Source organism: Nematolebias whitei, chromosome 21 (genome assembly GCF_014905685.2).
Source record: "Nematolebias whitei isolate Nwh7 chromosome 21, NemWhi1, whole genome shotgun sequence".
NCBI lineage: Eukaryota > Metazoa > Chordata > Actinopteri > Cyprinodontiformes > Rivulidae > Nematolebias > Nematolebias whitei.
In genome coordinates, this window is record NC_056518.1 from 27,429,845 (window position 1) to 27,443,140 (window position 13,296).

General features: G+C 37.7%; 1 protein-coding gene across 2 annotated transcripts; it reads left to right on the forward strand.

The window, feature by feature from the left end:
* The first annotated feature begins 4,481 nt into the window (after positions 1-4,481).
* On the forward strand, positions 4,482-7,787 carry LOC119427420 (retinol dehydrogenase 14-like). Of its 2 annotated transcripts, XM_037695032.1 has the most exons (3): positions 4,482-4,495; positions 5,861-6,101; positions 6,997-7,787. In XM_037695032.1, the coding sequence occupies exons 2-3, from the start codon at positions 5,862-5,864 to the stop codon at positions 7,612-7,614; spliced, it is 858 nt and encodes a 285-aa protein (XP_037550960.1). In that variant the 5' UTR covers positions 4,482-4,495; position 5,861; the 3' UTR covers positions 7,615-7,787. The 2 variants fall into 2 exon arrangements, with proteins under 2 accessions (XP_037550960.1, XP_037550959.1); XM_037695031.1 differs by lacking the exon at positions 4,482-4,495 and having other exon boundaries at positions 5,790-6,101.
* The last annotated feature ends 5,509 nt before the right edge of the window (positions 7,788-13,296 follow it).

Sequence of the window (13,296 nt, forward strand, 5' to 3'; positions counted from 1 at the left end):
TTTCTGCTTTTATTTTTTTAGATACTTTTCAGCTGTTTTTTGTTGCTAATTTCAGCTTTTTTCCAGATAATATTTGATCAGACAGTCTTTGTGCTCATTTTTGCTTCTTTAAGCCTAATAGGGCGAACATGTGTTATTTCTGATAATTCTGCTAATTTAAGCTTGTTCTTCCATTTCAGCATGTGTTTGTTTTAGCTAATTTCATCTGTTTTTCAGCAAGTTCTTCACCAATAAGTATTCATAGTGTATTTTCACAGGAAATGCAATTTTTCAAGTTATATTTACACGGGCCTCTAACACGGAGATATACAGCATCTTCTTCAAACTGAAGCTCTTGTCCGACTGTGAGTTGATGGACTTTTTTACACCATGTTTTGTATTGTGTATATTCATGTACATATGGTTTTACTCTGTAATTTTTAGTCTATATTTGTTAGTTCTCATTTTATAACTCACTGTCTTACTACAGTGAGACATTTCAAGTTTTTGTACGTAATTTTTCAACACAATGAGACTTAAAAAATGTATATTTGTTCAACAAATAGCCTGATTTATATAGTTAGTTTGTTCCCTATATGTATTATTAAAAGCTATTTTTATGTGTTTAATTTGTCACAAAGCTACATTTTTTCCTGTGAATTAAAACAGTTCAATGAGAAACATCAACAATAAAATGAAACTTTGCACTTTGACACGAGTCATTATAATAAAACTGCTGATGTTTTCTTTTGCAACCTTATTAATTATTCTATCTGACACAGTGTTAAATGCATGCACTACACTGTGCATGCAGTGTGAAGATGTGTGTTTGAGGTTACCTCTCAGCAGAGGAAGGCTGAGTGTGATTCTCTGAAACTCCAGGTGACGGGCAGCTCGAACACCTGGAGGGCCCAAAGCCATGAGCGCTGCCTGCAGACAGATGTGTCCTGGGAGCTCTCAGCTGGAAGTGTTGATCCCCACGACTGAGACGGACCTCCACACCGAGCTCCGGCCTCCATTTATCACAGCCGAGTCTTGGCTCAGCCGAGTGACACGCTGGGACTGCGCCTGTCATCCAGGCCATACATTATGTCAGTTAAAGCTGTTTTTTATTAGCTGGATGATAGATAGTTCTTTAATTGTTTTGTTACTTTTTTTTCTCCTTGTGTGAAGCATGGACTTGAACGTGGGAACGTGTGGATTCGGCTGCTGCTGTTTTTGAAAAGAAAAAAGGTTCTGCAGAGTGAGTTTGCGAGCTTTCTGATGATGTGCAGTCAGCTGAGGAGCATCTATGGTTTTAATTGAACGTGATATACAAATTTTTTCATAATTGCGAAGAATGAACTCAAACACTAAAAAATTTATCCTGACCTGTATCAAATGCTGCAGTTTGAAAGAGTTGACTCCATTAGTTTTACAGATATACTGAAATATGGTTCTACATAATAAACTTGGCTGAATCAGCCAATAACAAAGTGGAAGTTTGAGTTTGATTAATAAACGTTATGCTGACCATTAACGGGTGCTGCTAAACAAATATGGTGGATTTAGACAAATGCAGACCTCAGTAAACACATTTAGGTGGACATATTAATGAATCTGATGTTAAATGCTTAAGAAAAAAGAAAGATTGAGTAAAACAATTAAGACTAAATATTTGGAATCAAACATACAACTTTTATAACCTTCTTCTATATCAGTAAAGCTCCTGTTTCAACCTTACCTACCTTTATATCTGGATTCTTTACAAATATGAGTTCCAACATACGAAAACTGTCAGACTTATCCATCCCAAACAGCCTTTAATTGTTAAACTATCTTCGTTAACTTCATCTGTGTCTGTATCAGTAATGTGGTAGTTGGCATATGGTCAAAAATTTGAGTTAAATATTTAAGTTAAGAACACATTTTTTCATCGATATGAGAAATATATTGTGCAGATTGTGTTTCGTGGTTTATTAATTTTGTTTCCCTGTCTTCATGACTTTGGAATAGTCCCTCGTTTATCGCGGGTGATTCGTACCCTGACGCCCAGTGATAATTGAAAAACCGCGAAGTAGGAATAGTAGTAGAAGTAGTACATTTATTTTAGTATTTATGTATATTAAGGCGTTTTAAACCCTTCCCCCACTCTTGCAATATTCTAAACAATGTTTCTAAACTCTAAACGCTCTAAAAGAGCGCAGCATGTCATGATTTCAGCTCCCTGCCTCCGCTGCACTCTGCCACCTGCCACTATTGGCCACGCCCACTTCTCTGCAGGAGCTTCTCCTGCAGTTTGGGCTGCACACTGGTGCAGGAGGAAGCTTTTTACACAGGGCTGCACACACGTACTAAATAATTTAAAATAATTCATTTTAAATAAAAATTCCATGCTGAACATGCAGCTCATCCATCAATCAGCCAATTGTGTGTCATGTCCAATCTTATTTTGAAAAACTTTAACTCTTTAAAATCTGCCAACCCGTTGATCGAGTTCTTTGTAATATACAATTTTCTTTTTCTTATGCTGAGGACGAAAAATTAATCTGCATTTTCACCAGACTACTACCGCACATAAGCTTGCTGTAGGAGACATATGACCAGGCGTGTATAGAACAACAGAGCTCAAGACTCATATAAACCAGTATCTCAAACTGGGGTCCGCAATTTCTTTTCTTTTTACGAGCACGTAGATGTTTAACAACCTGTTAAATTACACCAAAATGCAGGAAATCGCATCTACTTTATTCAACATTTTCTGGGGGAGGACCCATAGACCCCCCCCACACCCCACCTGCTATTTGCATTCTGGTATCGATTGGTTTACAAATTAAGCCCTGTTACTTGGTCTGACTACTGCAGTTATGATTCTGTTCAGTTTTATGTAGTTTTCTGTAATAATTTGAAGAATTGTTGATACATTTATTATGTTCATTATGTGAATAGGTAAAGTTTTAAAGTGGTTTTTGATTCTGGTTTTTTTTTTACTGTAATTGTTGGATGTTGAAATTAAAAAATTTGTTAATTGTGTCTTGAATGAATAATGCCCCATGTTTAAAATGATAAATATTAAAGAACATAAGTATTTGTTACACAGATATTTCCATTGTATTAAACAGACAAATTGAAGATTTGTTTTTAATAAACATGAGGGTTATGAGGGGGTCCCTGAACCCAAAAAGTTTGAGAATCCCTGATATTTTTATGTACTTTTATTTTGAATTGTTATTTTTGATATACAGTAGGCTACACGTTCATTTTGTGTTTTTTGTTATAATCTTGAAACGTTTATACGAGAAAATTTCCATTTGACGTTATTAACCTTTTGATAGCGTCTCAAACCTGAGAAATCAGATGATTTTTTCAAGACTTAATTGTAGTTCCCTGACAGTTCACACTGCTCTATTGTGTAATTTGTGTCCAAAATCAAACTTTTAGGAAAGCTGAGGGATAAAGGCCAAATCAAGGGATTAGGTATAATATGCTTGAGAAGCTTAACAAAATTAGTTTTTATTATCAAAATGGTTATTTTTTTAAACAGCTGAAATGTTTCAACTCTTCTGCACATGTTTCATTTTCTTTTGCTGTCCTCTATGCAGTCGTAAATATGTTCATATCCTCCTCATAGTTTGTCCAAGCACGTAGCAGTTAGTTTTCTCTGTAGGCAGCTGTAGCAGCAGCTACTGGGTTGATGGGAAGCTGCAGAGCAGAGCGACTTCCCTCTCAGCTGCTGCAGAAACAGCCTCATTTGTCTATTACAAGTTCAGCTTTAGCTTCAATGCTTTCCAGATGTTACAGATGTTATTACCACATTATTGCTGCTGGTTGAGCCCCAACTGTGAAACCAACCACGACAAGCTCGACCTCGGTACCAGCGCTGGAAGAGGTTGACTCAGTGTTTTTTTTGGCGCCGAGCCGCTGAGGTCTCCGAAGGTTTTCACTGATTTATTTAGGAAATCTGAGAATCCTGCTCAGAGAACATGAAGATTTTCAGTAGCGTGCAAAAGTGGCAAGCTTTTCACTGACTATGAATCCTCAGTGAAGCGTTAATGTGGTTTTAATCATTTTATAAGAAACAAAAATTTCTAGACTAACATGTTCACGTCCACAGCTGTCTTTAAACATCATCACATCTTCAGTTATTCAATTTCAGTTCATTAATATGCAGCCAAATCATAACACAAGTGATCTCAGGACATGTTAAGGTCTTTCAGTGGAATGATCGATAACATCTGACCCCAGAGACCAGCTGACCAGAGTCAAACTGATCCACACCCGTTTACATACACAATGACAACTAAACCATGCGATGATAGAAATTATGAGAGTTTAAAGTTCCTAAAAAAGCTACTTAAAGGGTGTGTAAAAAGATTTATTTTGTCATCAATTTGGCCTGGTTGCTGTTTTAACAGCGTCAAGAAAACATTTACTCACATGTGAAACTACCACACATTTTCACAAACTTCTCAAACTAAAATTTAAACTCATGAATTCGTTAAAAAGTTGTTAAGAACTTGTGCAGAACTTCTGTTCACTAAAGAGCACTTCTGCTGCAAGAAGACATGTTGCATAAAAGTTAAACCACACCTTTTTTTTTCCCCACCCCAGTGTATTCTCAGACTAATTTTTTTTAAATAAAAATAAAAATTGCACTATTTTTAACTAACTGCAGAACTGAATTCATTACGGAATCGTGGAGCTTGAGTCAAAACATTTTAATAGTTTGTAACCTATTTTGCTCCATTACAATAATTACCTTTATGTATCTCTGAGGGACACACTTAAGCAGTTTGTTTAAAGCTGCATATAGATCAGGGCTACTCAACTAAATTGCTCAGGGGCCACAGTTACTGAAAGCCAAGAGCCCAGGGACCAAACATTCAGCAGTTATTGTCATTAAGTATGTTTGTTTTATGGTTTAAAATCTAGTTTTATTTAAAAATGAACCCATTCGTGGGGCGAGGTAGGGCTCACCCATGGGCCTGATTTGGCCCCCGGGTCCCCTGTTGAATAGCCCTGGTTTAGATCAATAAATTTAGAAGAAACAAATACTCTATCAATAAGGGTAGCAATTGCTGAATGAGCACTACTCAAAATTAAAATGATGTCTTGTACCATTACTGTAAAGTAGTACTCATACTACTGTTTACATTTGCACTACTGTTTTTATTCATACTACTGTTTACATTTGCACTACTGCTTATACTCACACTGCTGCTTATATTACACTACCGCTGATATACAAATATATTTTTTACTAGTCTTATTGCATATGTCACTTTACCTACACCAATATCAAGGACTTCATACATACACTGTGTACATTCACTTCATGTGCTGCTTTGCCACTCACTATCAACGTCAGGACCTTCATTTCATTTCATTTTATTTTATAGATATACTTCTTTTTTTAATATTTTTATACCGAATAGTACAATTTAAGACAGTATCATGCTTTTATTATTTCATTTTATGCTTATGTTTAATAAATGTTTTAATGTTAAATGGTTATTGTTGCACCGGGGTCTGACATAAATGTAATTTCAATCCTGTGTATGTCCTGTACATTTTGCAACTTTAGACAATAAAGTGACTTTGACTTGACTTTGATTTAGCAGTGTTTGCTTATTCAACTTTAATAAAAGTTTAATTGGAGGATAAAAATTGTGTAATGAATAGCGTACATTTAAAATATGAATTTAACAAAAAGCAGCTCTTTAAACAGTGGCATATGCAAAGCAATTTAGAGTATTTCCGGTCATTCTAAGGATAAAAATGCATCCTGTGAATTCTGGGTAATGAAGTTTTTCCGGTTTGTTGTTGTCACGTGTCATTAGTTAGCGTTAGCTGTAGCTTGTAGCGTTAGTAGCCGTATTAACGAAGAATAACTCGTAAATATGATGAACGGGAAGACGGTAATAGTGACCGGAGCGAACAGCGGGATAGGGAAAGCCACGGCAGCGGGGATTGTGAAGCTCCAGGGCCGGGTGATCATGGCCTGTCGGGACCCGGACCGAGCCGAGGAGGCGGCCCGGGACATCCGGCAGCAGACCGGGGCAGACAGCGCGCAGGTGGCGGTCAAACATCTGGACCTCGCGTCGCTGAAATCCGTCCAGACTTTCTGTGAAAATATCATAAAGGTAGTCAGATGGCTCGCTCCATGAAAAACAAACACGCAAACAAACAAAACTGAAGTAAACATTAAAACAAAATGTTATATTTTCAAATGTAATTTAGCATCATTTTACTTTATTTCAAACACAATATCATAACGCACTACAAAATACAGTAAATAAATGATGTAAGCTTTACATTTCATAAAGAAAAATGCATCTTTTTTTCTTAAAACAAATACAGAATAAAAGATTTATAAGTAAAATGTATTTAATAAACTGGGACTATTATTAAAGCAAACATCTGGCTTGACCATTTTGGAAACTGAAGCAATATTCTAAATGCACATATTTACATATTACTTTATGCGTAAGGTAAATAAGTTATAAAAAATCATTCATACTGAAAAGCCACCAAGAGTTTAAAAAATATGTCCTTATTGTAATTAAACCACAATTTAGTGAGCTATGTAGAAGCTATACATCACTGTGCCTATTATTATTTTTGTTGCCACATATTGGCTTAAAAATGGTTCAATGGTATATCAGTTTATTTTCTTTAATGTCAGACAGGCATTTCCTTACAGTTTAAATAATCTATTAAACAAATTATAAGCTTTTATTGTCAAATAAATATAAGAAGCACTAAGCTTTACCTTACTAATGGTTCATATTTCTAATAGTACTCTGTTCACAAACTGTACCATATGTACAGCATGTACTGTAATGGCTGCTTTATAAGCTTTGTGTCTTAATAAGCTGCATCAGATGCAGCTGCAATACCACAACTTGCCCTTAAACTGAAGGATTAAAATATTCTCTACTGTCAGTAGTTGGTTAAGATGAGGCTGTAACTTCATTCTGATCTTCCCTCCAGCTGCACACTGCAACCCTCACTGGTCTCCTTTGTGCTGTTCATCAGGAGGAGCCTCGGTTAGATGTGCTGATCAACAATGCAGGAATCTTCCAGTGTCCTTACACCAGGACAGAGGATGGCTTTGAGATGCAGTTTGGGGTCAATCATTTGGGTCATTTTCTGCTCACCCACCTGCTGCTGGACCTCCTGAAAAGCTCAGCCCCCAGCCGGATCGTGGTGGTCTCCTCCAAGCTCTACAAGCATGGTGAGATTAACTTTGAGGACCTGAACAGCGAGCAGTTCTATGACAAAGCCTTGGCCTACAGTCGCAGCAAACTGGCCAACCTGCTGTTCACCCATGAGCTGGCTCGTCGCCTGGAGGGCAGCGGAGTGACGGTGAACGCTCTGACTCCGGGCATCGTGAGGACTAATCTGGGGAGGCATGTGCACGTTCCAGCGTTAGCTAAGCCCCTTTTTAACCTGCTCTCCTGGGGGTTGTTTAAAAGCCCAGAGGAAGGAGCTCGAACCTCAGTGTATCTGGCCTCCAGCCCAGATGTGGAGGGTGTGCAGGGAAAGTGTTTTGCAGGTTGTCAACCTCAGGTTCTTCTGGACAAGGCCACAAGCCAGGACCTGGCGTCTAAACTGTGGGACATTAGTGAGGTCATGGTGGGAATCACTACGTGAAATCTAAACTGAGTCAAGCATGCTTATAGACTAACGGGGTATTGTTGTAGGGAAATGACTGAGACTTTAAAATATGCAGTGCCTTTCTCTGTAAAATAATAAATATTTGTTTTACTTCCAGAATTAGCAGCAATGGTGCCGAAAGATGGAAATGTTTCCAGGGCTTCACAAAACAGAGAAGTCCAACCCACATGTTGGATTTATTGAAGCTTATTACAAAGTTTAGTCATTTGTTGACAGCTGTCTGTGTTTTAGTTTAGTGCTTGTTTATTTACTTATACTAACCAGGGACTTTGTATGTGATACGTCTACAAGTAGAGAAGCTTTATCATGCTGGAACATGATTTATCTCTGGTCCTTCTGACACAGAATTGTAATATTTTAGAAGTTTTAAGATGAAATTTTACTAACTTGGTTAGTGCTGCAGTGTAAAGAGAAGAGACTTTCTTCTGCAACCCCTTTAAACAACTCAAATTTGTTCTGTTTTTTTTTTTTTTTTCCCCCAACTTTCACCTTTAACCTGCTAGTAGAGTAAGATTGAGCTCTTGGGTTTTTTAGGCATTGCACAGTCTGACTTTGGGGTGAATATGCTGGGATGTGCACTCCTAGGAAGATTTCTCTTTTCTTTAAAATCACGTTTTTGGATGGTTAAAAACAGCTAAGCTGACAAGCTAAGCTAACAGGCCAACCACGGTGGAAAAAAACCTAAGTCTTGTCGAAGCTCCAAAATTCAAGGTTGAATCTTTTGCCTTTTGTCTAAAAAGTGTTTTTTCCTCTGCAAAAAGAAGCTGAGAACTTGTTTACTGATTTTTTTTAAATTAAAAGCTTTGTGTGACAAATGTTATGCTAAAAAGCTCAAACCACACCGAGCATCCGCCATTTTGAGATCTGAAAAACAGGAACGACAGCCCATGTCACGTCGAGGGGCCTCCCTCCCATTTTTCTTAAAGAGACACGCTGCTCGCTCCTTCACTATCCATCCTTCGGTTCAAACAGTCTTATACTGCCATCCAGTGGTGAAAAGAGGTAAATTCGACAGTAATTACTAATAATTGTCAAATTTAAAACAATAATATCATTTATCGCAATAATTTCTGAGACAATCGCCCAGCAAAGTTTGTTATCGTGAAAGGCCTATTGATTGATGGACTCCATGCAGTTTGGAAAATACCTTTACCCTTTTTAGATTAAAAGGTAGCAACAGTTGCTTCACTGGGGTAAATGCAGTATTTGTGGAAACAGAAGAGCTACGCTCCCTTCCTTTATTAGAAAACATACGTCACTGACCTGTAGACATGTACAACCTCTTTAGATTAATTTACCTTTTTTCCCCAGACATTTTGATTTGTAGAAATGGATATGTTGACTGACAAAAGGCTTAATCCACGTTGAGGAAGTTTAGTCATTTACAGACAACCCACAGAGTGACAGGGTTGTGATTGTGGTAGTTGCACACTTAGAATATTTCTTTAATAAAAAAGTCAGACAAGAGCTGCTCTGAAACTAAACCAACGTCTCAATGTGCATCATGTGATCAAGATATTCTCTAGTGATGAGCTGCTGGCCAAATGGTGAACACGATATCACTTAAGCTCTCGAATCAGGTGCACATAATAAAATAATGCTCATTGACGTGCTTCATTAACAGAGTTCCTCATTTATACACTCCCCCTAGGAGTTTGGAGGGGTTTGTGTGTGGCGGGTCAGGTTCAGACATCTTTTTTGCTGAGGGGTTAGTTGGGCTTCAGTCAGCCATACTGGTTGCTCTGAGATTGGTCATTAACTGGGAATGTTTATCCACCAAGTCACCCGCAAACAAAGCAGAATGGTAGCAAGACCTCCAGGATTCAGAACTTTCCCACCTGTATTGTTCATTAGAACATTTTCTGGATCATTTATGGGGAGCTGAAAACACAAAGGCAGCCACTTTATCATATCCATCTCTCACACAGGACTCCCGGGGCATTTTTAAAGCAGCTCCAGTCTATTTATTTTACTAATGGCTCCAATTAGTGCAATTACAAAATTTGATGTTCTTAATGGCCACTGTAATATTGAAAGGGCCTCGAATGCTGATCTAGATGTGGGTGCTTCAGTGAGGCTACTTGTGCTTTAAAGATCCAACACATAATGGTTTAATTAAAAGTGCATTAATTTAGTTTTTTCCTGTGCTTCTGTAGAAGGGGCCCTCATCAAATTGCAAACTGAAACAATTATAAAGTTGTTAGTATTAGTAATAATTGTTTCTCCTTTTTTACATTTTGGAAAACTGAGTTTTAGTAATTGTTATTTATTGTTTCCATTATAATTTTACCTTAGTGCTTGCATAATTTGTAACAATGTCAAGTCAAATTTATTTATAAAGCACATTTAAAAACAGCAGCCATCACCAAAGTGCTTAACAATAAAAATCAATGGCAGTAATTTGAAGAAAAAAAAATACAAAAATGAATTAAAAGCATCAAAAGAAAAACATAAAAACATGAAACAATAAACTATTGAGTCAAATCACAATGTGTTAAAAGTCAGTGAGAACAGATGTGTTTAAAAGAGATTTAAAAACAGGAAGTGAAGTGGCCTATCTACTGTTGGGGGTGTCACAAATTTATGACTATTACAGCGTTTAAGCATTTTCTGTTTCACTTCTTTTACCGTTTGACACAGATATGGTGTACGAGTTTGATTAAAATATTAAATAACTTAATTATAACTAAAAACATGGACTTTTTTTGTGCAAAAATACAGTGTGAATGCTGAATGACAGCTGACAAAGCTGAGATATTAAAAGCCAAAAGAAGCAAAAGCTAAAACCCAAAAGTTGAAAAATGCTAGCTAAAATCAGGAAAATGTAAGCTAAAAGTTTCAAAAGCTTAGCTAGAAGCTAAAAGATGACAGAAGCAAGCTAACGGCTAAAATTAACCAGAGGACAAAAAAGGAAGCAATTAGCCATCCATCCATTATCTTTTACCCGCTTCTTCCATTTTGGGTCACGGGGGTCGCCGGTGCCCATGTCCAGCAATCACTGTGCGAGGGGCGGGGTACACCCTGGACAGGTCGCAAGTCCAGAAGCAATTATAAAAAAATAAAAAGATCTTTTGAAAACTGTATGAGTTGCAGAAACTAAAAGTCATAACACCCATTTCCTGAATGAGCTAAATGTTTTGATATAAGAACAGCTAAACAGTGGCGCAAGGTATGCAGAATGTATTAGACTGCAAACAAGACGCAGCAACAAAAGGGAAAACAGTCTGTTAATGCTGACTCAGCATTAACACAACAAAGACAAGGAAATAAAATCAGTTTGTTGTGTTTTCATCAAACTGTTAAATGTGACACCGAGTTCTGTTTTCTAAGCGTTGGGTCCTCAGTAGGGGTTGGCGATATCTCGATAATTTAAAAATATCGAGATAATTTCATTTGCGATATAAGATGAGAGTATATCGATATAACAATATAGTGTTATACTTGAAAACCCGTCTTCTCTTTCTCCCATGCGGCCCCACCTCTCCCTCGCAGCCCAGCCCCTCACCCACTCCCCCGTTTTCTGCTTTTCCAGGTACGACGGAACGTAGCATTTGCAGAGCAGCTTGTGAGCAGGGGGGAAAAAAAATGGCTGTGTTATTTGGAGATGGTTCAGATTCAATTTGTCAGATGTGCAGCAGAAAAATTGTTTTCTGTCGACAATGCCGAAAACAAGTCCCAACGAAAGGTTCACCATTTAAAACACAGTGCTATAAAGTGGAGTATGAAGCATGTGTTAAATGTTGTGCTGCAGCTCGAGCTGTGAAGTCTTCCCAGCTTCCTTCCCTGAAACAAACTACGGTACCAAACTTTTACCTGTGCTGTACTGTACGAGATGAACAGTTAGAGGTAGCGTGACATTAATAAAGCAACAGCTTTTATTGCTAAAGACATGGACCCAGTCTCAACTGTGGAACAAGACGGCTAAAGTTAGCCGTCTTGTTAGCCACTAAGGACCGTGTCGTTAGTGATATGACAAGCTGCTGCTTTATTAATGTCGCCCCACACCTGTAAGACTTGAAATCTGTTTTCTACCTGTCCAACTTCACGCAAACCCTCCTTCTCCCTTGCTGAATACAAGCAGCCCTCAACACACGCTGCTTATCATCACGAAGGCGGCGCAGCTGGGGAGGATTATTATTTAATATATGTAAATAAATGTCTAAAAAACAAACTTTAATGTATATAAACAGTTTAGTTTTTTAGACATTTATTTTATACGTTTAATTAATGTGCCTGTGTGACAACTGGGACAAAGCTTTGACATTTTTGTTATTACTTCATGGAAAGAAAAAAATATCGAGATAAATATAATATCGCGATTTATCTTAAAATATCGAGGTATTAATTTTGGTCTATATCGCCCAGCCCTCGTCCTGTCACTGGTTTAACCGTCATGTTGAGGTTAAAGATGTTCAGATGTACTTAACAGGCCTGCAGGCTTTAAAGAGTGGCACCATGTGGACCTGCAGCTTTATTTTGGTTCCGTCTCTCCACCAGCTACGTCTTCACCCGACAGCTGAAGACACAAGTTTTCAGTGTTTGCCAAACCTGTGATGCAGCTTGTTGGTTCTGTCCAGACTTCCATCAGTCCCTTTTCACTGTCAAACCTCTGTTTTCCACTCCGACCACACGTTACATGTTATTCTGCTGGAAAATGTGAATTAGGAAACGAAACATAAGCAGGGTTTGAATCCCTCAACTCCACTGCAGGTACGGTAAGAGCAACAAATAACTGACCATGACTGAAACCTTTTTTCATCTGCAACTCTGCTTTTTCGTTGAATGATCTGAATCACTAATAAGCCTAGAGTTTGACACTTCTAAGAATAGCGTGCCAACTCTTTATCTGCTTCTTTTATCTTCTTTCCTCACACCAACTGGACCAGAACCAGGCCTGCAGCACGCGGGAAGAAAACAACCTGAATATTTAGCTTGGCTTTCCAGTTCTGTGGCCTCAGACCACTAAAATGAACTTTTCAACTTTTGTCTAAGTCAACAAAAACTTCTAAAATGATGTACCCACTTTGTTTTTCTTGTGTAATCGTTACAGCGCCTCTAAAATTAGCTCCTTAACTCCCTAACATTTATATTGTTGCCAGTGAGTTATGTGAAAATGTGCGTTTGTCTGACACCATATTTCACTTCACCGCTGAGAGCCATGAGCCGACGCACATCTATCTGAAGACAAATGCTTGATTCCTTCTGCTCAGAAAGTAAGGAGATTCTTAAGACCTCATTTTTAAGCTTGATGTATAACCAAGTCCAACGTATGCAAAAAATAGAAATCATAAAATGTGTTTGGGAGTATATTTTATGATGTTATCAGCCGATGTGAACAAAATACAGATATTTTTAATCTGACTTTACAAAAGGGACATCAGCGCAAGCTTAAAATGTTTTAAATGATTTGACTGGATTGTTTGCAGGTTGTTTAAATTATTTATTAAATGCGTTTGAAAAAAGTGGATCACACAACAATTATGCAAAAGCTTAGCATTGTAGGACTGTGAATACATTTTAAAATGGTTTGAAAATGATTAAGTCACCCCAACCCATTTTATTGCAACTTGGGGTGTTCCCCTGGGATCGTTCCAGGAACCACTTAGATTACGGTAATTTCATATAAATGGATCCAAATGGCAATTTCCATTTTTCTGA